Genomic DNA, 27,819 nt, shown 5'->3' with positions numbered 1-27,819 from the left:
CGGTAAGTAAACTCACAGTATAAACTCCATCATCAGTGACGCTCTTTGAGTGTGGGCTCGCTCATTTAATTTTAAGAAGAGACAGGCTACATTTGAGTAAAGAAACAATAAATAAAATTTGTGTTCGTTAGTTGAGGTGATGGTGATGGTGAGTATCAAAGTGTAACATTGGTGATTGTGATTGGTGATAGAAAGCTTTCCCCTTTATCCCCCCTTATGGGCGGCCACCTTGGGTACATTTATGAAACGCTGTGCAATTGTTTGTTGTTCCGGGGGGTGGGGCACTGGTGGAGAAGGCCCGGTCACTCTTGGCCCTTGATTGAGGAATGGCGAGCAGAGCCTTGGCTGAGGCCCTCAGGTTATGAGGAGATCAGGTGTGTACAAAAAAAAAAAAAAAGAAGGCACACAGAACAGAGGAGGGCGCATTTTTATTGTCTGTGAACAAGGTTTAAAGTTTTTATTGAAGTTCAGGCAGAAACATACATGATAATCCTTTATTGCTCATGGCATATCAGGTCGCCATCTGTGTCTCATTCTCACGTCTACACCAACAACGAGTGGAATCACGTCATCATCATGTCTTCTTTTCAACTGTTCGACATTATTCACCACACTGTGAGAGTACAGAGGGTGGACCGGGGGGGGGGGGGGGGCTGTTTCTCTTCACATGACACAAACACACATCTTGTCTCCAACCATATCTGACAAATCAAAGCAGTAGATGTTTTTATTTATTCACTCAGACTCATTCAGTATCCGTTCCCAAGTAGTAGATCCTGATAGTACGAGTATATATTCTGTAGGTTCTGGTTTTATGGCTGAAAGCTTAAGGTTTTGGCTGTCGTAGGAACGGCGACACGGTCATTCTTCATCCAAAAACAACGAAAAACAACATGAAAGAAAAGTCTAAAAACCCTGCAAATTAAACATCCTGAATGCATAAGTATCGTTGTCTTTTTTTTTTTTTCGTCTACTCATAACACTAACAGTTATATCAACATGGAGGTGACACACTCAAACTTAGGAGTTATTGCCTTAATATTTTTTGCATGACAAAGAAGAGGAGGGGGGGGGGGGGGTGAGTTTGTACATTTCCACACAACAAACTTGTCCAGACAAATGGCATGCAAGACATGAGAAGGAGACGCACTGAACGGGGGGAGTAGAAACATTTCAAACACTAGACTACATGGAGGTCGACCACACTTTATGTCGGGGGCATTACGGGGGGGGGGGGCGCGTCGGGCAGACGGACGACGACAGGTCTGACACAGAAAAGTGTAACACTGTGTGCAAAAAGTTTGACATAAACATGAGACATGGTCGAACACAAAACGGCACACGACAGCAGTCTTTACATTTCTTTTTAAAATATGGCTTATCAAGTTATCACATGTATTTTTTTTGTTCTTTTAGAGACAGACACACAGATAGCATAATAATTTCATATAATATCTTATGATTGTTCGCCCACCTCGAGGCTCGTAACGTATTTTATTTATTTTATGTACAAATAAGAGTGAAAGGGGAGATTATTTTTCAGTGCTGCGAGAAAGCTCGGCAGCTCTTCGCAGAGGACAGAAAAAGGAGTTTAAAACTGCTCAGACTAGAAGGATAAACCATCCAACATTGTGTTTTTTTTAGCCCCTCTGCTTTCACTGTTAGCTTCATCAGTGTAACAGAGCTAACGTTAGCATCAGTCAAGCTAACGTCCACCTAGCCTAGCTTAGTCTAACGGCTTCCATTCACACAGCTGGTTCACGCCTGAATCATTCCCCCGCCATTAAAACTTGTGATTTGTCCAAACATAAAAAAAAAGACCAAAACAATGTTTTTATTTGAAGTAGTGGAGCTCAAAGTTCAGATCAAGTCATGTGGATGAAAAACAAACCCCTGATTTAAGCCAGCGCTGTGAATGTAGCCCTTGAACTAAGCTAGTTAGCGTTAGCATTCGTTGGCTCTCGCCTACTTCTTCAGCATGTCTTGCAGCGGGCCTGGCAGGTATTTCATCACTTGGTCCATGATGCTCTCCTCCTCCTCCTCGTCGCCGCAGCCGGCCGGCACGGCTTTCTTAGGCCGGGTCAAGCTGCCCTCAGCTGGCTGCTCTGCAGCGGCGGCGGCCTCGGCTTCGGCCTCCTCGCGCTTTTTCAAGCCATACTGTTGGTCAAACACAGAAAAGGAAATACTGCACACTTAGACAGATGCAGGGGGAATGTGCTCAAAACAGATAAGGATTGGTATGATATTGATAAATGATTCTGGTGTCAGGATTCATTTCAAAATTGATTTTCGATTCAAACAGACATCCCCTGTTTTTAACAGATTGTCGTTCAGATTGAAATCTGTGTGTGTTTCAGTGTGTCTGCTTATGTATTGGACAAAGGGTTATGGTTAGTTTAATAATAGCGCCACGTTGTGCAGTGGTAAGCGCTGCTGCCTCATAACGAGGAGGTTCCTGGTTTGAATCCCCGTCTGACAGGAGTCTCTCTGTGTGGAGTCTGCATGTTCTCCTCGTGCATGTGTGGGTTCTGTCCGGGTACTCCGGCTTCCTCCCACAGTCCAAAGACATGCTCGTTAGGTTAACTGATGACTCTAAATTACCCGTAGGTGTGAATGTGAGTGTGGCTGGATGTCTGTCTCTTTGGGTGCATCTCATGTCTCTTATTTTTTGTTTCCTTGCTCCTCAATCCTCGCTTAGACCAGAAGTCATTCCGTGCCGCCATGTTGAAGGATGGTCTCCTATTTCTGCACGGAGGATGGAGGAACCATGAGACTACTTACAGAAACGCCCCCTATTGAACATCACTCATTGATTGGACGCTGCAGAGAATCGGACTTCAGTGAAATTCATCAATAGTCCACCAGATATGTGAAATGTATGAAAGAATTGTGCTTTTGACGATAAAAGCATGAAACTTGCCATTTTAAAAATGGCCGCCATTGGCGCCATAGGACAAAATTGTGATGGCCTATAGCCAAAAAAAACACACTTAGGGCATACCCTAACAGTGTGCCAAGTTTCATGCTTTTATCGTCAAAAGCATAATTCTTTCATATATTTCACATATCTGCTGGACACAACATTAGCAGAGTTTAATAGCAGAGAAAAGACAGACATTAAAAAGACACTAAACAGAATGTGAGTCTGGCTGGTTGTCTCTATATGTTGGCCCTGGCGAGCAGTCCAGGGTGTAACCCTTAATGGGACCGGCGGCTTCAGCCCCCCTGTGATCCCGACCGGGGAAAGTGTAATATGTAAACAGATAATGGATGGCTGTACATACTGCGTTTTAGGGCAGTTAAAGTTTTCCTGTTAAAGCTCTAAAGTCCCATGAAGGGTCGTAAGTACATCTCAGTATAACATACGTTCAGCTCCTCATCTGTCCTTTTGATCGTTTTACTGGTTTTGTGTTGTTAGCCCTCGTCTTTGTGTCTGTTTCTCTTTATGTGGTTTCCATCTGTGTCGTTCAAAGCGATTCTTTGGAATATGTCAAAAACCGAGTACACATGCTTTGGTTACATCTCTGTCTCTCTCTGTCTCTCTCTGTCTCTCTCTCTCTCTGTCTCTCTCTCTGTCTCTCTGTCTCTCTCTCTCTCTCTCTCTCTCTCTCTCGCTCTCGGGTTCACACTTTGTCAGTGTCTGTCAAAGAAAATGTGCTGGCCAGCGTTAGTTTGACAAGGGCACAAGTAAAAAAATAAAAAAAATCAGACCACCTTTGAAAAACTGTTGCCACCAAAGCTGCAAAGAGAAAAGGATGCACTCTGTTTGTCTTTAAAAAAAATCACTTTCTCATTGACAGCCTGCAGGAGGGAGTGGAGCGAAAAACTTGGTTATTGTCAGAGCCGTTAAATTCCCCTAATAACATCTTTCTACTTTATCATATTTGCTCTGTCATTCTCCTGTGTGAACATCCATAAAGCCACTATATACTGGAATAACACATTATATGGACATTTCTCGCAGTATCTGCCACAGAGGGACGGAGCTGTGGAGGAGGCTGACGGAACAGAAACCTTTTGGTAACGAGCATGCTGGGAGTTGATCCTCGCTCGCCGTTCTCCTCTGGGAGGACTTAAAGAGAATGAAGGAGTCAAGAAGCCCGGGGGGCTGCTTTTTCATCACGCTGATTCACCGTATTCCCGTAAGAGCCGCCCCACCCACAGACTATCTCTCTCTCTCTCTCTCTCTCTCTCTCTCTCTCTCTCTCTCTCTGTGTGTGTCTGCAGCCCGCCGGCCTCAGAGGGGACTTAAAGCAAACACGATGCCATTAGATAAAGGATTCAGCAAGGGTGCAAACACATGTATCGAGAATAAAGAGACAGATATACAAAGTAAAAAAAGACAAAAAAAAAAGTCCAGGTTTAAATTAAAGGTGCAGTGTTTGGGATTAGTAAAAAAAAAAGAAGAAAAGATGACTTAATACATCGTTTGAAGTTTGGTGTTTTGCATGCAAGACCTAACAGAGGACATCTCTCTCTCTCTCTCTCTGTCTCTGTCTCTCTCTCCTACGACATATTTGAGGGGTACAGAGTGAGGGAGATCGATAACCTGCTAGTTAAATGGTCTTAAATGTAGATCATATGGGTGGAAAATATACCTAGACGGAGCGCCTAGCATAACGGCTACATAGCTAGATCCCACAGCTCGAGGGTTGCCAAGCCCCGCCCCACTCTGTTTTTGATTGTCTAGTAACGTTTGTTATGACAAAAAAAACGTACTCCGTAAGTCCAACTAAAGAGGGGGTCTAAGGCACAATTCATTCATACTCCAGCAGCTTCTGCAAAGAACATTCAGGTTTTATCAATTTTGGCGACCCTGTGGACAAACGTGATCCCCTCCTGTTCAAGCAACAGAAATATCATCCTTCTTTATTTTAAAGACAGGGTTAGTAATTTTCTAAAACTAGCACGATTTTGAAAGTAGCATTCCCTCAGTGCTCCATCTGCACCCACCACCTCCCCTCTGTGCTCCCTCATAAGCCACGCCCCTCACTCACATGAACGAGCGCCGTTTCTCCAGAAGTGGACCTCAGCTCATCTCTTACGTTGTGTAGAAGCTACGTCGTCTCATGTCTCATTCAGCAGTAAGTAAACTCACAGTATAAACTCCGTCATCGGTGACGCGCTTTGAGTGTGGGCTACAGCACGCAAGAGGTAGAGAGCGAGCAGGGAGACAGGGAGGCTGTGATTGGTTCATCAGATTGGTACCTCGTGGCAGACATTGGTTGAAGTTTTTACAGGCTTACAACTGATACAGATGACAGATTTTCTTTGTTCCTTTTTCAGAGAACATGAGTTATTAATATCTGTCAGAACCTAAAGACAATTTCTCCCAAAATCTTAAAAAGTGGATCTGGAGGAGAATTACCAACCCGGCCTTTAACTGTCTGTCACACAGCTCACAATGAATCTCTGTTGGTGTAAAAGTCTTAAAGGGCGGTTTTGTCACATCGTCTGATACCTGCTCACCAGCAGAGGTTTCAGGAAATAAAAATAACAACGTAGAAATCCTGTCGCTGAAGGTCTCATTTGCTTTTATAGGCATCAGTATTAATTTCTAAGTGTTTGATGAGCACTTCACAGGAGTTTCAACAACGCTCTCTGCAAAGACCTATTATTGGATAGCTGTTTACATTTTTACCACAACACTCTGCCTGACCCCGACGTTTCGGTCTGAATATTCAAACATATTCTTTTTCATCAAGGCCAAATATGTTCTTCATCTGCTGCTTTCTACCCCTCTCTCTCTTTTCTGCAGCTCCTTCCTCGTGCTCCACTGATCTATTTTATAACGGCTAAAAATAACATGAAAGAAAAACTAAGCAGTCTCTCTTCAAACACGCGTCTGCTATGAAAAGAGTCTTGCTGTCATGAAGCAAAGACGTGACGTCTCACGTGGATAAAACACAAATCTAAGAAATCATTTTTCATCTTTGCTTGTCAACTTTCCCATTTCTGTTAGCACTGATTAAAAATTCACTTTAGAAATATTCCCTGTTTGTCTTTCTGTGTCTTGCTGGCTGATTTCCCGGCAGTGACAGCCTGATTTGTTTCTGGTGTTGGGTTAACGACGGGTCAGTAGCATTGTGTGTGTGATTGTGGTTGTACCTTATCCCTGATGCCTTGCCTCATGCCTTCCCTCTCAGCCTCCATCTTGGCATACTTGGCCTTCCTCTCCTCCTCCTGCTGCCTCAGGGCCTCCTGCCTCTCCTCCTCCTTCTTTGCTGCGTCGGGGTCTTCCTCCTTCTCCTCCCCGCCGAGCATCTTGCCCACATCAGGAGGACCTCCTGAGAAACGGAGACAAAAGAAGACATGCAATCAGTCTGTAGGACACAGTGAGATGAGCAATGAATTGATCAATCAGTGAGATGCAGAGCTGGCTAAACACTGAAGCTTCACTGTCCACCACATGGCAACCTGCACGAGCATCAACTTTATAGAGGAGGGGGCGGGGGGAGACAGCTCTCTAATGTTTTGAATTCTGACTGCAGTACCCATTTTAAACACTAGGGGTCAGAGCTACATTTTGCTCCTTTTAGGTTATGATATTTGATAGCTGTAATATGTTTTCATAAAGCCACAATTATTAACTTTTTCCATTTCAATAATGAGGATTGATGTATCCTAATAGACTTTCATGTAAGTGTAAAATCCAACATTTTGCCCCCTGGCCACGATTAGCCAAGAAAAGGAACCATGACCTTTCAGTGCCTGACATCTTCACAGCCCCGCAATGAAGGAAACACAGAAGGTCAAATCCAGTCAGCATTTTACAGTTTTCTTTTTTTACGTAATATGCCTTGAACTAATAAAAAGACTTTACACATACAACCCCGGCTCTGTTTGAGTTCGCCTGAGGTGAGCCCCGCAGCTTTCTCCTCACTACCATACAACTTAATTGTAACGTAGCGGCATGCCGTCCTCACCGACAATCCAGAGGAACCTACAAGACCTGAGAGCTCAGGAGCTCCCAGTAACAGACTGTGTCTGCCTGTTTCAAAGACCACTTTGTGGTCTCTGATTTGGTCGGGTTTAGTCTCTGTTTCCTTTCTATCTTAATATCTTCGTACGACTGACTCACAGCAGTGCGGATGTCCAGTCTGTCGTTCTGACATCTCGACCTCGACTGTGATATTGCTGAACAGCTCCACAGTATAGTAGTAAAGAACAACTCCGCCCTGTCAACAGGCTGAATGGAGACACTCCACCATGGGTAACTGCAGAACACCTCTAGCGCTTCATGAACAGCTCAGGAGTGTTGCTGTTTCTTTTCATGAAAGGAAGTTTCCAGTGTCTCAGCAAAGGATGAACTGTTTGTGCATATTCCAACACAGACAGCATAAAACATGGACGTAGTCTACATTGGTTTCTGAAGCGGAATTTTTAAGCACAACATCGGTGGTGGCCATATGGGAAATGTTATTTAAACCCAACGTTTGATCTAGAAACAAAGAAAGAGGTCTGCAAAAATTGTCAAATATGGGTGAAAATGGAGCTTCATTGGATTTTCTTTGGTTCATGTTGTTTTTGTGAGTGATTAGCACTCTTAGCAGAAACTGTGCTGTGAGAAGGATATTCCCGATGGGATAATAAAGTATTTTGCAGCCAGCCTCCAGTGGACACTTGTGGAATTGCAGTTTTGAAAACGTCCGCATTAGCTTCATCTTACAACACCAGAAGATGCTGCTTGATATAACTCCCTGCAGTGCAATCTCCACAATTAAAAAAAAAGCTACAGCAGCCAATCTTCATATTTAGTTTGTATCAAAGACCTTTCCAACAAGACAGGAAGTTAAAGATGATGCAAAGGTGAAAGCCCTGCTCGTATCAAATTTGAAAAAAATGTCTAAAAATCCATGTTAATGTACAACTTTTGTGTTTTTCTCGAAAGTAGGATCAATAAAACATAACGCTTCTGTCCTAAGCAATTCAGCTCTGATGTGTTTGGTAAAGAAAGACAGAAAAGCAGACTAACTGGTGGTTTCTCTCTGTGGGATGATGATGCAGGACGAAGGACTAAAGGAGGGTGAGAGAGTGCACAGTACAGTACCAATCTGAGTTTTTTGACAATTACACAACAAGGCACCGGAATATGTCTTATGCAAGACTTCTTACTGTCCCTGCAGGAGTGAAATAATGCCTCGTGATACCGAGGCAGGAAAACGCTGAGAGTAGCAGAGAAGTAAAGAGAAACCGGGGGAAAGCTGTCGGCAAACGTCAACAGGGAAGGGAAAAAGGGAGAGAAAAGCCAGTGGACTGAAGGATTTGGACAAAGACAGGAACAGCTCGGAGTAACGAGGAAGAAGACGACGGAGAGGGGGAAAAAATGAAAAAATGGAGAAGATATATTTAGGAAATCAAGGAGAGCATGAAGAGAGAAGGAAACTGTCAGGAAGGATTGAGTCCAATTAACTGAGCTGTTCCAGTTAGCGGGATTACCAAACCATTTCTGTGAGAGGGAGAGAGCTGAAAAGATGGAGGGACGGACAAAATGGAGGGAGTGACAAGAAGAAAAGCTACAAATTGAACGGGGGGGGGGAGAGAAGAAATGAGGTGTAAAGAATGAAAGGCAGAGGAGGAAGAGGAGGAGAAGGAGGAAAAGGTTGAGCGGCAGACAAAGGGCATCTGAGGAGAGAAAGCTAACATCCAAGAAAGAAAGGAAGACGGCGCGTGCTCAGCAGATGCCCCCCGGTATCTTTAGTGTTTTGACTCATCAGCATTAAAAAAAATGAACTGCAGCAAAATGGGGAGAGATAAAAGACAGGAGGGAGAGGGGAGGATGAGGAGGGACGGGATGAGTGCAGGAGGGATGAAGGAGGAACAGAAAAGAAGAGAGGAGAGGAGATATAAAAACAATCCAGAAACGACACTCGCTAAGGCAAGGACGAGTTTTGGTAATAATGTCAGTGACTTTGCAGCACTGTAGGAAACAATTCAAACTACACTGAATGACTTTTAAACTGAAATAAGCTAAATGGAAAAGGTCAGTACAGAAAGTCGGATTCAAGTAAGGACGGGGCCTAGTGGTTAGTTTGCACGACCCCAAAGTATCCGCATTATCTACTTACTCTATGTTGATGGTGTTTAAGTTGCCTGTACATCTAAACCCTTTGCCCTCCAGCCGGGACAGGGAAACATAACTGAAACAGCATGAAGAGCAAAAAACGGCTGAAGAGACGGGGAAGACGGCCACCAACCGAGACTTCAAATTTAAAACAGGAAACACTTTTACAGCAGAGATTAACATGTTTACAGCCTGGTTAAAATAAAATAAAAACCAAATAGGTCTGATGAGCTCATGTCTCGATCAAACCCTGGACCTTCCAGTTGAGAGACGACCGACTCTACCACTGATCCACAGCCTCCATGTGCTGTATCAGCAGGTAACAAACAGCGCAGAGAAGCTGATGTTGCAACATCTGTCCGACTTTTCTCTTTTTTACGTGAATGAGAGAGAAAGATGGAGAGGAGGAAACGGAGCTCAAGTGAACATACAGAGAGCGTCCATGCATGCACATGTGCATATAAATAATTACGTAGTTCCTTTTTAAGCTCTCATGCATGAGCTCTTTTGCAATTACTTTTCATGTGTGTATGGATGCATGTGCAGATTGTGTGTGTGTGTGTGTGTGTGTGTGTGTGTGTGTGTGTGTGTGTGTAAGCATGTGTGGATGTCTGCAAAATATCTGAGTATGACTGATGATAACATTTACAAGCTGTGGGTTTATTAGAAAGCAGCTTATTTCTTAAGGTTTAAATGTTAGTCTGGGAAACTTTAATCCCCCTTCACCCTGCAAACATTCAAACATATTGTATGGAGTTCATTTTTTTCACGTGTTGCTAGGAAACAGCTTTCATCCGAGGCTCATTTCCTGTCAGTTTCTGATACGAGCCAAAACTGCATAAATTGGAGCAATTAAGAAGAAGTGTCTGCAGCTTGGAAATGTTCAACTGTCCAATGATTCGCTTTTTTTAAAGTTTGATTTCAAGTCCCCGTGAAATGAAAAGTACATTCCCACATTCCCAGTTTCTGTGTGCGTTTCCTGTGTTTAATGTTCTTTATCTGCAGAATATATTCACATCGACAGGCACGCATTCAAGTTCTCTCGTAGAATGAAGAACATCGACTGAGCGACTGAAAGTTTGTCTGCTTGCTACAGATAATAGATGCACATACTAAAATGTGCAACAACTAAAAATTAATTAAAGCTACTTTTGACAAAATATATATTTTTACCGTCTATTGTTGAGACCCTTTCTAAGCATTCTGTGCCGAAACAAGCGTCACAGCCAAAACTGTAAATATGAATGTTTGAAGCCCGTCTGTTCCTGCAGGGGGCGCTGGAGTCCCATCGATGACAGTCTCCATGCTGGTAATGCTGCCTTAGTCTAACTTTCAGTCAACCTAATGACAAGCTGAGAGCTGGACCAGATGCGGGTTTTAAACCTCCAGACAAACCGTTACACTGCGCCCACCTGTCAATCAGGTCAGCTACACGCCTTATTGTGAATAACTCTTATCCTTCATCAAATCAAAACTGATGAGTCATCAAAACATTCACCCCCCGTACAGTGTGTGTCGATCGAGACATGAGCTAATCAGACCTGTTTGGTTTTTTGAACCAGGCTGTAAACATGTTAATCTCTGCTGTAAAAACAGGCTTTTAGAATGGGTGTGTATGTGACTTCCTGTGCTTCTGCAGCCAGCCTCTAGTGGACACTCGAGGAACTGCAGGATTTTTGCACTTCCACATCTTCCATTTAGAAGATATTTCAGAGGAGCACATGAAGGCAGCATCATCTTTATCTTAGAGGAGAAATACTGCAACCTGCACGATCGTGGATCCACAAACATCTTCATGTGAACACTCCTATGTTTCCTTTAAATGGAGCAGTGACTCACAGCCACCTCTAAGCCTCATTTTCAAAAGATTCCCTTTTTTTTTTCAACTAATCCGTTGCAAACCAAAATAACTCCGTCCGGCTTCCCAAAATCTTATTAGCACATTTAGATCGTCTTTGTTCAAATGTAAAAAAAGAGAGAGAGAGAGGATCCTGGGAGACAATGCCTGAGTTATATTGAGCTACATATGATCCGGGGCTCCTGCTTTGTGAGAATTTAGAGATACAGCGGCGCTCTTTCAAACCAGAATAATTCTATTAGGGCTCTCGGGCATCATGTCAGCTGTGCCAAGCAACGTTTTGGATTGAAGTGCCTCTTCACCGTTTCCCTGCATGAGGTTTTTAGTCGATATTAAGGCTGTGTGATGGGAGGCTGACGAGTTGGCGTTTAGCCTCCTTTCATCATTATTGGGTCATTCACACAGATAAGTCAACATCAGTGCAGATACAGAGACTCTCAGTGGATCGTTCTCCATTGTGCCAATCCAAAGACACATCACATGTTTAGAGTATTTAAATGGGCTTTCACTATCAGACAAAATAAAAAGCCAACGTTTTTTAAAGTAAGCTGACCAAGAAGAACAAGCTGCTCGTCGTGTTTTGTCCGCCGCTGTCGGGCCAAAAAGTCGCACCGCTCACACCAAACTGAAAACCAGAATCGTTGACTGAGAGCCAATCAGAGTGATTTCTCTCCCCGACTGGTCACCGCCCATTCTACGATGTTGAAGTGAGCAAAAAGCCTCCGCTAGTTCTGACGCTACTTTTCACACCACAGTTGGAGACAGGACGGACGTGCAACGCTTTTCTTCTCACAGCGCAGAGCCATCGCTTTTTCTGCCCAGAAAAAAATAACGCCAGGTGACACAGGGCTGACTGCTTGGATATAAAAAGAAGCTATCTCTGTAATCCTTTCCTTCTGAGAATTATTTGCTAAATCTTTGTTGAATCCAAAGTCTTCCAAGTGCTCGAACTTTTGACAGCATCAGATAAACACGACTTATCTTCTCTTCTCCCACTCAAGGTTCTCCGGCAAATCCCCGCTCTGAATCCAAAGTGTGCCGGGAGAGCGGATGAGCATGAAGATCGAGGTTTGGCCTTCGGGGCAGAAGCCATTGTCTCCGCACGGCTTAAAAAATAAATGTGTCAGAAAAGGACGCGAGGAAGTGCTCGCTCGATAATGCTTTGAGCTCGCTCAGGTGGAGCAGCTCAGAGTATCAGAGAGGAGACTGCTTTAATTTGCACTTCAACATATGAGGTGTTTTTTAAGTTAAAGTAAAAATTATTGTATCAGTGTGTGGTTTGATTTCTGACCACAAATACTCTGCAAACACACACTCTGTCAAACTGATCAGTTACAACTTTATTTTAAGGCTTTAAAGGAAGAATATGTGATTTTTCACACTTAAATGTAGAAATCAAGTATATCCTCTGAAAATAACTCTGTGAGTCATGACTGTCTACAATGAGTGTAACACCCGAGTCCCACTGTCTGTGATGTTTTCCAAGCCGTAGCTTCACTTTGTTTACATCGCCGGGACGGCGGCTGACTCCTCCCCTCGCGTATAAAAGTTGTTTAATTGAGGGACTAGAGAAAAGAAGAATAACATACTGTACTCAATGCTGATTTTAATGTCACCTAAGCGTTTCTAGATCACAGACATTTTGTTTAAATTGACATGCAGTGTGAAGATACGAGCATAAAAAAGATCGCTAGCATTAGCATGCTAACACAACAATGCAGCGCAAGTGGTTTCATGCTGGTGCTCAAGGGCGACATCTGCTGGATCAAAAAATTGCATATTCTTCCTTTAAAGATCCTGTGAGGAACTTTTGGCTTGTGTCCACTTCAGAGCCTCCTTTTAGTATTTTAGTAATCTGAAAACATGACTGTAGTGTACGCTGTGTGTGGCGATATAGGTTATGGCTGTATGTTACCGGAAAAGTATGTAATAAAAGCCGCATGAAAACTGTCCAAGCGTGTCGATATCGTTGGTGTTAATACGGTCAGAAACACTACACCATTCTGTGAAAAAGTGTTTCTTTATTTTTTGCAGGAAAGTGACGTCCAATGATCCTTTGAACTGTTCAGGAGTTTTAGTTTAGTTGCTCTGGTTTCATTCAGTGTCAAACTGTTGTCACCTTCGATGATGAGGCATATAACTGGTCGCAACATGCCGACCCGAGGACGCCCTTAAGGCCCTGACCCACAAAGGAGGTCATCGGCCGTCGGTCCTACTTGGACCGCTGTTGAGCGGTCGTCGCCCTAGTTTTTGTGGCGTGTTCAACGTGTTGAATCGGCGGTCGGTGAGAGGAATCTCTCTGATTGGCTGTTGGGAGGTTTCATTTCTCTCCAGCTCTCGTCACAGGTTCAGTAAAGCCCCTTGAGCATGCTGCTGTAGTATCCATGCTTTCACCCATTAGTGCAGTTTCTCCTTATTTGTCTCCTCCGCCTCTTCTTTTCTTTTTCCACTAAAAGACCAAGGGCTGACAACGCCAGCGCCATTTTCAACTTTCTATCAGACATTATTCTCCATTAGTAGGCTACCTATAATACAAGTGGTGACCGACAGCGGTGTGAAAATGGTCTTCTTGTATCATAACAACAGACTACCGCCCCCTGCTGGCATGGATAGTTATTTCTTCTCCACATGCGCAGAACGTACGTGGTGGTCGGCCGTTGACTGTAGTCTTTGTGGTGTGTTCAAGTGCAACTTTTTGGCCAAGACGTGAGGCGACGCCACAGGCGGCTTTTGTCACCACTAGTTCTTTGCCGTCAGCTTGGTGCGTCTGGGTCTTAAAAGTCGAGTCCTCCACAATGACTGTCCTGCAATCAGTTTCCCATCAATGTAGCAAAAACTGCTAACTTTCTGGATTTAGACTCGTCCTCAGGTCTGTGACTCTGAAATAGAGCTGTGCAGGCTTTGGAGAAGAAGACACCCGCTGACAGTCTGATGAGCTGCTCCTGAATGTTCAGCTCGTAGGTGGAAGCTCCAACTCAAAATACTTCACTGACATTTTTATTCTGTTTGACACGAGCTGCACATTACCTTTGACTTGTCAACTGAGTTGTCATGGGAGTTTTGAAAGTGAAATCAAACATTCAAAGTGCGTTTGTGTCATTATTTTTCATCACTGCTACCTACGGCTGCTGAACTGTAGAGCATTAAAAGAGGCAAGGCAAGGCAAGTTTATTTCTATAGCACATTTCAACAAAAAGGCATTTCAAAGTGCTTCACACGAGACATCAAAAGCATTATGACAGAGGAAAGAAAAGAAACATTAAAATAGAAAATTTAAAAATCACTGAAATTATTTAATCTGAAAATATGATCAAATAAAAATAATTAAAATGAAATTAACTTAAACAAAAAAAAATTAAAGTAAAGAAATTAAGAGTTAAAAAAATAATAATAATTACAGTGCAGAGTAAAAGTTTAAAATCTTATTAAAATTGTTTAATTAAAGGCAGCTGTAAACAGGTGAGTCTTCAACCTCGATTTAAAAGAGGTGAGAGTTTCAGCAGACCTGCAGTTTTCTGGGATTTTGTTCCAGATATAGGGAGCAGAGAAACTGATTGCTGCTTCTCCGTGTTTGGTTCTGACTCTGGGGACAGAGAGTAGACCTGTCCCAGACGACCTGAGCGGTCTGGATGGTTCGTAATTAATCAGGAGGTCACTAATGTATTTTGGCCCTAAACCATTAAGCGCTTTATAAACCATTTTAAAATCTATTCTCTGACAGACTGGGAGCCAGTGTAAGGACCTCAGAACTGGACTGATGTGATTAATTTTCTTGGTTTTGGTGAGGACTCTAGCAGCAGCGTTCTGGATCAGCTGCAGTTGTCTGACTGATGTTTTAGGCAGACCTGTAAACACACTGTTGCAGTAATCAAGATGACTGAAGATAAAAGCATGGACAAGTTTTTTCCAGGTCCGGCTGGGACATAAGTCCTCTAATTCTTGATATGTTCTTCAGGTGATAGTAGGCTGATTTTGTAATTGTCTTAATGTGGCTTTTAAAATTGAGGTCTGAGTCCATCACTACGCCCAGATTTCTTGCCTGGTCTGTGGTTTTCAGTCTTACTGGCTGAAGCTGATTACTGACTCTTCCTGGCTCCTCCTTTGCTCCAAAAACAACAACCTCAGTTTTGTCTTTGTTCAGAGACGAAATAGCATCAAAGACTTCATGGAACCGGGATTACATGTTAACACTGACAGCTCTTAATCGAATGTGTCACTCATCAAGAATCTTTGGCATGCAAAATGTAAAAAAAGTTTGATTCCCTTTGACACCGACACCATAGCCGTGGTTTCAGGCATTACTAGTTCTTATCGTCATTTGTTTAAAGAGGTCCTTGTATATACGCATACATATTGCCTTAATGTCTAATGGTACAGTAAGGTGAATGTATCATTTCAGTCTCCACACATCTTACTGAATTCATTCAGCGTACTCCTGACTGGATTTGGACAGATTCAGAAGCTGTTGAACTCCGACTCTGCGACACTCCTGGTTCTGACCGGACAGACATTAGAGCGATCACCTCCGTATTACAGACCTCTTTCAGGCTCTTCTCCCCTCTTCTGAAGTGAGTAAAGCAGTCGTCAGTATGTCAACACTTCTTGTCACTGCTCTGCTGATGCTCCCTGAGAGCAGGTTTCTGGTGAGGGCTGCATGTCCTCGGCTTATTTTTGGGGATGACACATTTGAGTTTGTTACAGTTAGAGGGAACAGAATCACCTGACTGCGTAGGTTTGCTGCTCGGCTCTATTTTTTGCAGGATTTAAACTCTATCTAGAGTCGACTAGCTCTCACAATTACAGGATATCTGCCTCTGTTAAATGTTTAGAATCGCTCCTCGTGGCGACTTGACTTAAAGGGCACCTTTTGGAGGTTTTGATGCCAAGTGGATAAGGCAACATTTTTTATTAAGTGGAAATAAGGACAATGCAGGAGTGTTAAAAAAATCTGCAGTTCTTCAAGTGTCTGATTGAGATGGGCTGCCAAAACAAATCCCCATCAGATCCCAAATTACAATGTCCAATTTAAATGAGCAATATGTAACTCTGACACCTAGTGTTTAAAATGGGTACTGCAGTCCAAATTCTAAACATTGTAGAGAGCTGTCTCCCCCCGCCCCCTCCTCTCTAGAGTCGATGCTCACGCAGGTTGTCATGTGGTGGACACTGAAGCTTCAGTGTTTAGCCAGCTCTGCATCGGTCTGTAAACCTTTCTGCGTTCTAACCTCTCTCCATTTTTCAAAAGCATCTCCAATATTGATCCTAGTTTGAGCACGTTTCTGCTCGTGGAGCTTATTAGAAACATGCAGAGGCTTTTTAGGTCGGGTATAATCACTTCTATCTGAACCAGTTCTCTTGCTGCTTCCATCGCTGCAACACCTGTTGGTTTGACCTGATAACTGCTCTCATATCTGACAAACCGAGGGGCGTCCAAAACGGCCGTGTGGGGGTGCCTTAAAACCGCCTACCTTCTCTGGTCCAAACAAATCCAGAGCATTCAGGACCAGAATCTAAAGTTAGAAGGAGGACATACTGGCTGCTGCATTGTTGTCAGAGAAGCCAGCACTTCAACATAGCATGTTTCCTTAAAGTCTGATGATATAAGGTATCGTTACACCAACACTGTTGAGGAAACTTGTGGCTTGTGACGACACAAGGTCAGAAACAGCCTTTACTCTCTCCTTCTTTCTGCCAAGCTCTCTCTCTCATCATTTATGACTTACATGGTTGGATGCATTATTTATGGCATCTTGACAGTCGACTGTCAAACACACACACACACTTTGTTCTCTAGGAGATGCTCAAGGTCAGTTTGATGCCTTGAATTTGATTTGCTGGAGTGATGCACAAGAAAAAGATGTGAAGGGTCGATGTGTGTGTGTGTGTGTGTGTGTGTGTGTGTGTGTGTGTGTGTGTGTGTGTGTGTGTGTGTGTGTGTGTGTGTGTGTACCAGCGGTAACCCTTCAGACCAATCAAGCGATGCAGACTGATTCTCTCAGCCAATCACATTAGAGCTGTGCTAAATGTGATTGAGTGCACTTTGAGGAGACGAGGTGTCTTCTGTGTTCACTCCTGCTCAGACCACTCCGCTTTGTCACACTTCGATCGCAAAAACGCTGTCTATTAGTGGGAACTGAGGCACTCTCTGACACTCTAAGCCTCCATGTCCACCTGTGATCAAATATTTATTAAGTCAGGTTAAAGCATACAAAAATATGTATGATAGTTTGACTGCAAGAGATTGTAACACACTTCAAAGATGTAGAAGTTAGCTGTCGGTATCATGAGCTGTTTTCATACATGCACTCCTGAAAATGTAGACAACATTTCAGGACAGGCTGCCCCTCCAAACCGTACTGACCATCGGGGAGGGGTGTCTCAGATGGCAGGACGTGACATAAAAATAATGCCATGGAAAAGGCAGAAAAAAATAACTCTATGATTTTTGTCTTTATATCAGTTGCAGCACTCACATTGCCAGTTGAAGGCTGGATATTTACGCCATCGTTTGCCTCGCGTGCAATTTGTAACGCACTGAGGCAACATGTTGGGTAGCAGTCGTTACACACTCTGGATCCTCCAATCAGAGGCAGTAACAAAGACGTGACAAAGGGAGGATGCTTCCTATACGTTATGTCGGAATCTGCACGACGGAACAGCTCCTCGCGATTCTGCAGCGCTGTAATACAACGTGAAACGACACACTGGGACACCAATGTTACACCGTTGAGAATGCAATGTGTACACAGGCGCAATGACAGCAAAACTTTGTAACGGTGTCGCTGAATTGCAATCTGCTAGCGGCTAATGCTACGTGTGATTAGACATTCTACAATTCATTTAGCAGACACTTGTATCCAAAGCGACGGACATCAGAGAGGAAACAATCTAAATGACCAGCTTTAAGTCTGATCAGACACACAGGTACTGACAGGAAGTGACCAGAGGCAGAGGTGCTGACAGGAAGTGACCAGAGGCAGAGGTGCTGACAGGAAGTGACCAGAGGCAGAGGTGCTGACAGGAAGTGACCAGAGCCAGAGGTGCTGACAGGAAGTGACCAGAGTCAGATCACAACATCGACAGCTGTTTTTGAGATTTCTAATCAGCATCTAACCATCCTAAATATCATCATCATCATTAAGGAAGTAGGTGTTCATAAAGAGCTGGGTCTTTAACTTTTTCTTAAAGGTGCAAAGGGACTCTGCAGATCGAATGGAGTTTAGGAGTTTTTTCCACCACCGGGGGGCGACAGAGGAGAAGAGTCTAGTAAGAGACTTAGGGCCGTGTTGTGAAGGTTGGATCAGACGCCTTTCATTGGCAGAGTGTAGTGGGCGGGAGGGAGTGTATACCTGGATCAGAGAGTTTAGGTAAGGATGAGACGTTTCTGTCGCTGTTTTGTAAGCGAGCAGAAGAACATATTCACAGTATTAAGAAAAGATTGGAAAAGAAAATACTAGAGAGCAGAAAAGAGAATAAAACCTGCTCAAGCTCTGTGCATGTATAAAAAAAAAAATCACCAATTGACTCTAAATCCATGAGAGGAACAGAGGTGGTACATCCTCCTTTTTGAACAACTTTTCTTAAAGACCCGGTACCTTCCTTTTGCAGCCTGGCACTGAAGTCCTGCTTTTTTTTGTTAGGGGACTATTTTCAGCTGTGGACTGATACACATTTAATGCACTGCTGAGTTCACCCGCAGGACAAAGTGTGTGAGAGATTCACTCAGTGCAAACTACGACTCACACCTTCGTTTTAAAGGAGATCCATTCTGTGGATCCATTTTCAGATGCAGACAATGTTGGACATCCGTACTAAACCTCTGCAAAGTTAAAAATAAAATAAAACACAGTTGTTGGCATAAGCCTTCGGACGTGGTGGTTTACACACAAACACTTGGGGTCAAGAGTCTTGCCCGAGGACATATCAGACTGCAGGAGCTGGGGATCAAACCCCCGACCTTCCAGGGACGACAAACTCTACCAACTGATCCACGGCCGCCCCAGAAACCTGCCTGTCCAACAGGAAGCGGACCAACTCCACGTCCACAAGTAAACCCTCGTTTTAGAACGAGCTTTATCCCCTTGGTGTTTCTCCTCACTGTGATTATATTTTTCTCTTCTTCACTGCGGACGGAGGAACGTGCTACGTACTACGGGTGAGCGTATTGCATCATTTACTGTTCTGTTCTCCGCTGTACTGTGTTGTTCAGTTAGAGCTAAAAGCTTAATTGTTAATACTGCCTAGTTTCTTACGACTTACGACTGATGTTTCCAACACACTATGTTCAGACAAACAGAAGTAATCGAAAATCACTCTTTCTCTCTAGCAACAAACCTGCTAAACAGTTTTGTTTATTTTAGCTACCTACTCTTAGCCTAGCTTAGCAGTTTATTTACAATGGCTTCTTTTTCTGTCTCTCCCTCTCCTGCTCTCTCCTGCTCTACGTGTCAGATGTTAAGTTACTCCTCGTCCTCCTTTTGTGATAATGATACATGTAAGAAATGTAGTTTATTTTTAGCTTTGGAGGTGAGGGTGTCTGAGTTAGAGAGACGGCTCCGCACCATTGAGTCAGAGTCATCGTATGCAGCAGTAGTTAGCCAGCCACCTGTAGCCGGTGCGGGCCGACATAGCTTGGCTTCCCCCCCGGTAGCTCCCGAGCAGCCGGGAGGCGGTGGCTGGGTTACTGTCCGAGGAAGCATAGTCGAAAATCGGTTCCCCACCAACCACTTCACGTTTCAAATAAATTTTACCCACTCAGCGACACACCCGCTGAGAATAAAACTCTGATTATTGGAGACTCCATAGTCCGAAACGTGAAGCTAGCGAAGTCAGCGGGCATAGTTAGGTGTATACTCGGGGCCAGAGCGGGCGACATTGCATCTCATTTAAAGTTGCTAACAAAGACTAAAGGTAGATTTGATACAATCGTAATTCATGTCGGCACTAATGACTCCCGACTACGCCAGTCTGAAGTCACTAAGGTTAATGTGTAGTCGGTGTGTACTTTTGCTAAGACGATGTCGGACTCTGTAGTATTCTCTGGACCCCTCCCAAATCAGACCAGTGATGACATGTATAGCCGCATGTCATCACTCAACCGCTGGCTGTCGAGGTGGTGTCCAGCACACGATGTGGGCTTCATAGATAACTGGCAGTCTTTTTGGGGAAAACCTGGTCTGCTAGCTAGAGACGGCATCCATCCCACTTTGGACGGTGCAGCTCTATTATCTAGAAACATAGCAGAGGTTATTAGTCCAAAACCTTGACAACAACACAGAGTTCAGACCAGGAGGCAGAGCTGCAGTCTTACAAGCTTCTCTGTGCCTCCCTTAGATCTGTCTCCCAGTCACTATAGCTGTAATTCTGAATTTAACTGTAATTATACTATAGGTACTGTGTCTGTCCCCCGGCCCAGACCCGGTTTTATAAGTCATCCAAACATTAGGTCCTTAGCATCCAAATCTCTTTTAGTGAATGATCTGATATCAGATCAGCATATTGATTTACTTTGTTTAACTGAAACCTGGCTGTGTCGAGATGAATATGTTAGTTTAAATGAATCCACTCCTCCCAGTCATTTTAGTACTCATATACTGTACCTTGAGACACTGGACGAGGTGGTGGAGTAGCCGCTATTTTTAATTCTAGTCTTCTAGTTAACCCTCGACCAAAGCTGAATTTTTCTTCTTTTGAAAGCCTTGTTCTTAGTCTTTCACACCCTGTCTCAAGAACCTTTAAGCAAATTCTAGTTGTTGTAGTTTACCGTCCTCCTGGCCCATATTCTGAATTTCTATCTGAATTTGCAGAATTTTTATCAAATGTAGTCCTTAGAAGTGATAGAATAATTGTTGTAGGTGACTTCAATATCCATGTGGATGTTGATAATGACAGCCTTAGCACAGCTTTCATGTCATTATTAGACTCTATTGGTTTCACCCAGGGTGTAAACGAACCTACTCATCGTTTTAACCACACCCTGGATCTTGTTTTAGCTTATGGCATTGAAATCCAAAACCTTACAGTTTTCCTAGAAAATCCTCTTCTATCAGACCATTTCCTTATTACCTTTGACTTTGTCTTACCAGAATTATCTCTGCTTAATAAAAATGTGCTCTCTAGAAGTTTATCTGATAGTGCTGTAGCTAAATTTAAGGAAGCTATTTCAGCTGCTTTTGATTCAGTACCGTGTTTTAACCCAGTTGGAAACTCTTATGATAGCTGGATCAGTTTGTTGATAGTGCAGTGGATTCGCTGAGAGTTACTCTTGATTCGATTGCTCCCCTAAAACAGAAGGTTATCAAACGCCAGAGACTAGCTCCATGGTTCAACTCAGAAACCCGTACTCTAAAACAAACGTTGCAATATTTTGAAAGAATATGGCACTCTACCAAAATGGTAGAATCTCGTTTATTCTGTCAGGATAGTCATAACAATTATATGATTGCTCTACGTCAGGCTCGAGCTGCCTACTACTCCTCTCTAATCGAGGAAAACAAAAGCAATTCTAGATACCTTTTCAGCACTGTAGCCAGGCTGACAGAGAGTCATAGCTCCATTGAGCCTTGTATTCCTTTAGCCCTCAGCAGTCATGATTTCCTGAGCTTTTTTAACAACAAAATTCTAGACATCAGAGACAAAATTGGTAACCTCTTGCCCTTACCTGGTGCAGATACCTCTGATCTGGCAGAAAGAGTACCAGGACCTGATATTAACCTCGACTGTTTTTCTCTAATCGACCTTTCAGAACTAAATTCAATTATTTCTGCATTGAAACCTGTCTTTTAGACCCAATCCCAACCAAGCTGTTTAAGGAAGTCTTTCCCTTAGTTAGCAACTCTATTTAAGATATGATCAATATGTATTTACTGGCAGGCTATGTACCACAGTCATTTAAAGTAGCAGTCATCAAACCTCTACTTAAAAACCTACTCTAGATTCAGCAACTCTGGCTAACTATAGGCCTATATCCAACCTTCCTTTTATCTCAAAGATCCTGGAGAAAGTGGTAGCTAATCAGCTGTGTGACTTTCTCCATGACAACAGTTTATTTGAGGAGTTTCAGTCAGGATTTAGAGTCCACCATAGCACTGAGACTGCACTAGTTAAAGTTACAAACGATCTACTTCTAGCTTCAGACAGGGGACATCTCTCTGTGCTCGTCTTGTTAGATCTTAGTGCTGCTTTTGACACTATTGACCATCATATCCTATTTTACAGACTAGAACATTTACTTGGAATTACAGGGACTGCTTTAAGTTGGTTTGAATCCTACTTATCAGCTCGATCTCAGTTTCTACATGTTAATGATAAGTCCTCTATGCACACCAAAGTTAGCCATGGAGTACCACAAGATTCAGTGCTTGGACCGATTCTCTTAACATTATATATGCTTCCTCTGGGAAATATTATGAGGATACACTCCATACAGTTTCATTGTTATGCAGATGATACTCAGCTTTATGTATCAATGAAGCCCGATGGCACCAGTCATTTATGTAAGCTAGAAACGTGCCTTAAGGACGTTAGGACCTGGATGACCAGAAATATTTTGCTACTTAACTCAGACAAGACTGAAGTTATTGTGCTAGGCCCTAAAAACCTCAGAGAGACTTTTTCTAGTGATGTGACTGTCCTTAATGACATCAGCCTGGCATCTAGCACCACTGTTAGGAATCTAGGAGTTCTATTTGATCAAGATATGTCCTTTAGCTCTCTCATCAGGCAAATTTCAAGAACAGCCTATTTTCACCTTCGTAATATATCTAAGACATCTCATCTCATCATTAGATAAGATATCTAATGATGCAAAAAAACTAGTTCATGCATTTGTTACCTCCAGGTTGGATTATTGTAATTCTCTTTTGTCAGGGTGCTCTGGTAAGTCTCTAAAGACTCTTCAACTAGTCCAGAACGCTGCAGCTCGTGTACTGACCAGCACTACGAAAAGGGACCACATTACTCCTGTGTTGGCTTCTCTGCACTGGCTCCCTATAAAATCTAGAATAGAATTCAAGATCCTTCTTCTCACTTACAAAGCTCTAAATGGCCAGGCACCATCTTATCTTAAGGAGCTACTAGTGTTGTACTGCCCTTCGAGAACATTACGGTCCCAGAATGCAGACCTGCTAGTGGTACCTGCAGTCTCTAAGTGTACTATGGGAGGTAAAACCTTCAGTTATCGGGCTACTCTCATCTGGAACCATCTTCCAGCCGGGGTCCGGGAGGCAGACACAGTCTGTATTTTTAAGAATAGACTTAACTTTCCTTTTTGATAAATCTTATAGTTAGGGCTGGTGCTGGTGTAGACCAGCTCCTAGTTATACTGCTATAGGATTAGACTACTCTCCTTAGCTCCTCTCTCTCTCTCTCTCTCTCTCTCTCTCTCTCTCTCTCTCTCTCTCTCTCTCTCTCTCTCTCTCTCTCTCTCTCTCTCTCTCTCTCTCTCTCCCTCTCTCTGTGCATATACATTACATCATATCACTGCATGTATCTATCTGTAAATCTCAGTCACTAGCCAACTACTTTCCTGGGAGCTCCTGAGCTCTCTTAGGCTCCTCGAGATCGGTGGTTGACAGCCTGCCAGAACAACGGCAGTTTTTTCTTACCACTGTAACTTTTGCTGCTTTGCTAAAGTGCTCATGATGGATAGGCCGAGTCTTTCTAATATAGCAATAAGTAAGGTCTTTTACCTGCCTCATAACAAGTGTCTCAAAATAACACTTGTTATGAGTTGACGCTATACAAATAAAAATGTATTGATTGATTGATTCTTTGCCACCACGTCCACGTCCGTCATATTCACTGGTTTGAATGGCGTCCAATCCCTGAATTGTATCCACTCCTAACCTCACCTGCTGCACTGTCATTGACTGGAGGAAACACACCAGCTCCCCGCCCAGAAACGTCTCGAGTCAACCAGAACAAACCAGAACAGTAAAATCCAGTCAGAGGACAGAGTCTCTGCAGACACAGTCACCACCACACATGTATGAAGGCCCAGAAGGGACGATGTAGCAGCTTTACTTTAGGAGAAGTCTGTATTTTATTTTGAAGGAACAAGCTGCTGACTGTAGCTTTAAAGAGAAATGTATTTCTACACTGAATCCCATCCCATACTGAGTGGGTCAGAGTGCTTTTTGCAACATGACAAAGACGCATTAGCGTGTTGATAATTCTGGATGTAATCCTCGCTGACAGTTACTGAAAAATAAAGCAAACAACGAAGCATCACATCGTCTTTAATTCCATTTTTTCTTCCTCTGTCTCGTCTCCTTTTCAAGCCGCAGCAGTGACGAGCTTTCCAAACCCTCCCCTTCACAAGCACATCACTTTTTCAGAACAAATAAAATAAAAAAAGCCAAATATTCGCGTTGTGTTCAAAGCCTCCGAACGGATTTAAAAATTAAAGATGTTTTGTTTTTCCTTTGAGTCTGCCACAAGGCTTCAGCGAGGACGAGGCTCTTCATCGTCATGAGCTATTTTTAAGCAGCACCGAGCACGCCGCTAACAAACCATGAAGGGTTATCCAGAGAGCACATACATTTTTACAACTTCTGGAGTCAGACTCAAAACACTCAGAGAGTCAATCATTATTTTTCATGCATGCATCTTCATCCTGCTGTCCAATATAACAACTGTAGCCTCTTTTTGTCTTTGTGGTAAAAAAGTTGACTTCAGTGTTAGCCAAACTCTCTTTTTTAATCCTGTAGTGAAACGTCTCCCACTTTGCCAAACCACACAAGATGAATCAATGTAACTTAACTAAGAAGTTACATTTTTCCTTAATGAGGTTATTGAAACCTCAACCTTCACTTATTGGCTCTAGAGAATCGACTTCTCTGCTGATGTGGTCTCGGCCTGACTGCTGCCTGAGGACGTCAGGGTTTAATTGAGCTCCACACCTAGGGACTAATGTCTCCCTCTCACTTACAACCCCCACCCCCCCGCCTCCCCCTCCTGATTCTGTCAAACTAACTTCAGCATTCAGAAGTTAGGAAGTGCTGAGTCAGTGGAACTCAGAAGCACTCGGGAGCAGAAGTAATCAATGCAAGAGGAATCTGCCGGGTTAGGAGCTGAGGGCTTGTATCATGACCCCCCGGAATAACAACAGTGCTCAACGGATTAATAAAGGCCCAACTTTATCACAACTTCAAAATCATTTGGAAGAGTTAATGATACAGTTGTGACCAGGGGTGTAACGATACCTTATATGATCAGACATTAAGGAAACATGCTATGTTGAAGTGCTGGCTTCTCTGACAACAATGCAGCAGCCATTATGTCCTCCTTCTAACTTTAGATTCTGGTCCTGAATGCTCTGGATTTGTTTGGACCAGAGAAGGTAGCCGGTTTTAAGGCACCCCTACACTGCCGTTTTGGGTGTTTCTAATAAGCTCCACGAGCAGAAATGTGCTCAAACTAGGATCAATGTTGGAGATGCTTTTGAAAAATGGAAAGAGGTTAGAACACAGAAAGGTTTACAGACCGATGCAGAGCTGGCTAAACACTGAAGCTTCATTGTCTACCACGTGGCAACCTGTGGGAGACAGCTCTCTACAATGTTTAGAATTTGGATTGCAGTACCCATTTTAAACACTAGGTTTCAGAGTCACATATTGCTCCTTTAAAGAAAATGATTTGTAAAGTTAAACATTTTGTGCATTTGTCTCCATATTGATGTTGTGGATAACATGTTTGAATGTTCTTTGGACAATGCAGTTTGTAATTTGTTACAGACCACCATACAATTTGGGCAACTTGGTACAGTTTGTAATAAATTAGTTTTTTTAAAGCCACCAGCTTGTTTGTGAGTTTTAACTTTGAAATAAACTCTAATTACACACAATCCAGAACATCAAATCCAATGTGATGGATGATGCAGCTAATGTGGAAACTGCAGACAAGAGAGTGGAACAAACATCTGAACTCTGCAGCGTGTCGTCTGTGTGGCTCCGTGTTTGAGATTCATCTCACTGAAACATTTCTGTTTTCTTCCAACTATCTGTAACCGAAGACGCCTGGGAGGATTATAACGCACTGGCAGCATCCTGTTTCATGGAGACTTGTCCACTCCGCCTGTCGTCCCCCGACACACTCAGCAAAAAGTACAGACTGACAGTTCAGCACATACAGACCCAAAACCAGAAGCCAAACAACCACAGGGTTTGACAAAAGCAAGGTCGAGCAGTTTGAGAGTTATCCTTCAGTGCTCTCTGCAGGTTTAATACTTTCTTAAATGAAAGTCCTTTGACTCAGTTTCACTTTTAAAGACAGGTTTACAAACAGACTAAAGACTGACAGAGACAGATGCCTTTAGTGGGCTCATGAAGGCACAGTGATGCTTTCAGCTTTAAGGTCACATATTATGCAGAATACACTTTACAGTAAATCTATTAATCTCAGTCTGTGACACCTATTGAGAAGTGTTGTGAGATGTGCAGCTCATAATCCTCCTTATTTATCTGATACTAGCGTCAGTAAAATCCCTCATTTCAGCCTCTGCCTGAAATGCTTCATTTCAGCTACTGTCTCTTTAAGACCCCCCTCTTCCCCACTCTCCTCTGATTGGCCAGCTCTGTTTGCAGTTGCAGCGACATTTGAGTGAGCTTCCGGATTGGGCGTGTCCCACATTTTAGCTCTAAAACTTTGGCAGAACGTAACATAATATGTATTTATTTAAACATGGATCTCATTTAAAAGAAGTAGGAGGATGGCTGGCAGAAAAGGTGTAAAGAAAGATTTGGCCACAGCCACACCCCGAAATGCATCCAACTGACTGAAAAAAAAAGATTTCAATTACCGTATATGGATGTTTCCACTGACAAGCACCAACCCTTAAACTGATAGCTTATTGATTAACTCTCTAATTGGTTTGTTTCATTATCTGATTTTTTTTCCCCCTTTGGGGAGCTTTTAAGACACGGTTCGCTGTCAGCACTTCTGAATGAAGGAGGTCACAATGTGTCCCGGACTGCATACGAGGACCAGAAGCAACAAAAAAAGTCTGCATTGACAGCAAAAAAAGAAATCACCCTGATAGGCGTACATATTGATCACCAGTCACATAATTGCGCTCTCTTTTTCTTGCATCCTCTCTCACTCTCTTATCTTTCTCCGGCACACAAAAATCCATAGCTTAAAGCCTCCATAATTCATCCCGCCTGGAGACACACACACGTACATACATGCACATACACACTTTGTCCTTATACAATATCTATAAAACATCTCTGTGGCACAGGCAAACACCCACACTCTCAAATCTATTCCCACAGTCTGCAGGCTGAGTGCAGCGCGACTTTGAGTAAAAGCAGCTTCAGATGCAGTGCAGTTGATTTAAGAATTCATAGCGCAGGCACACAGCCGCTATGCAGAAAGAGGCAGCGCCGGCGCCCTCTGCATCCCAATGAGGCACAATGGGACTCTGCTTGGACTCGGTGTCCCAACTGTAACTGTCCGACAACAACAGCTCAGCAGAACGGACGCCTGAGCAGCTGCTGCAAAATCATTGTTATAGCTGCTTTCCTGCCTTTCCCTATCAAGCTATAGCTGACAAGGAGGATGTATTACAGGGCTATAATGAGGACTAATTAGGGGGCAAATAATAGCTAAGATAATATTCTACAGGATAATACCTGAAGGCTTTAGAGGACAAAAGTCTCAGTGAAAAAAAGGCTCTTCTTGCCCGAGAAGACGCAGACAAATTGCTTTGAAAAAAGAAAAGACTGGCATGTTTTTTTTTAACTAAAACAATGAAAGGACCAGGAGAACATCCTAACGCTTATGCACGCCTGGTTTTAAATTCTAAGTCTAAAGGAAAAAGGGGGATAAAATTAAGAAGAAGAAGAAGCTGCTGTCCCGAGAAGTGATATATTTGTTTTATGTTACAGTTTATTGA

General features: G+C 43.1%; 1 protein-coding gene across 1 annotated transcript in view; it reads right to left on the bottom strand.

Annotated features, from left to right (window-relative positions):
- Window positions 1–442: 442 nt before the first annotated feature.
- The window catches only part of cplx2a (complexin 2a), a gene marked incomplete in the record, with an annotated part of 27,866 nt that continues 489 nt past the window's right edge, over window positions 443–27,819 (bottom strand). Inside the window, 2 exon segments of the mRNA XM_065954395.1 lie at window positions 443–2,157; window positions 6,109–6,287. Coding sequence (XP_065810467.1) covers window positions 1,966–2,157; window positions 6,109–6,287 — 371 coding nt within the window.

This window comes from Labrus bergylta, chromosome 1, assembly GCF_963930695.1.
Source record: "Labrus bergylta chromosome 1, fLabBer1.1, whole genome shotgun sequence".
Classification (NCBI taxonomy): Eukaryota; Metazoa; Chordata; class Actinopteri; order Labriformes; family Labridae; genus Labrus; species Labrus bergylta.
The sequence above is the reverse complement of the archived record's forward strand: the minus strand, read 5'-3'. Positions and strand labels throughout refer to the sequence as shown.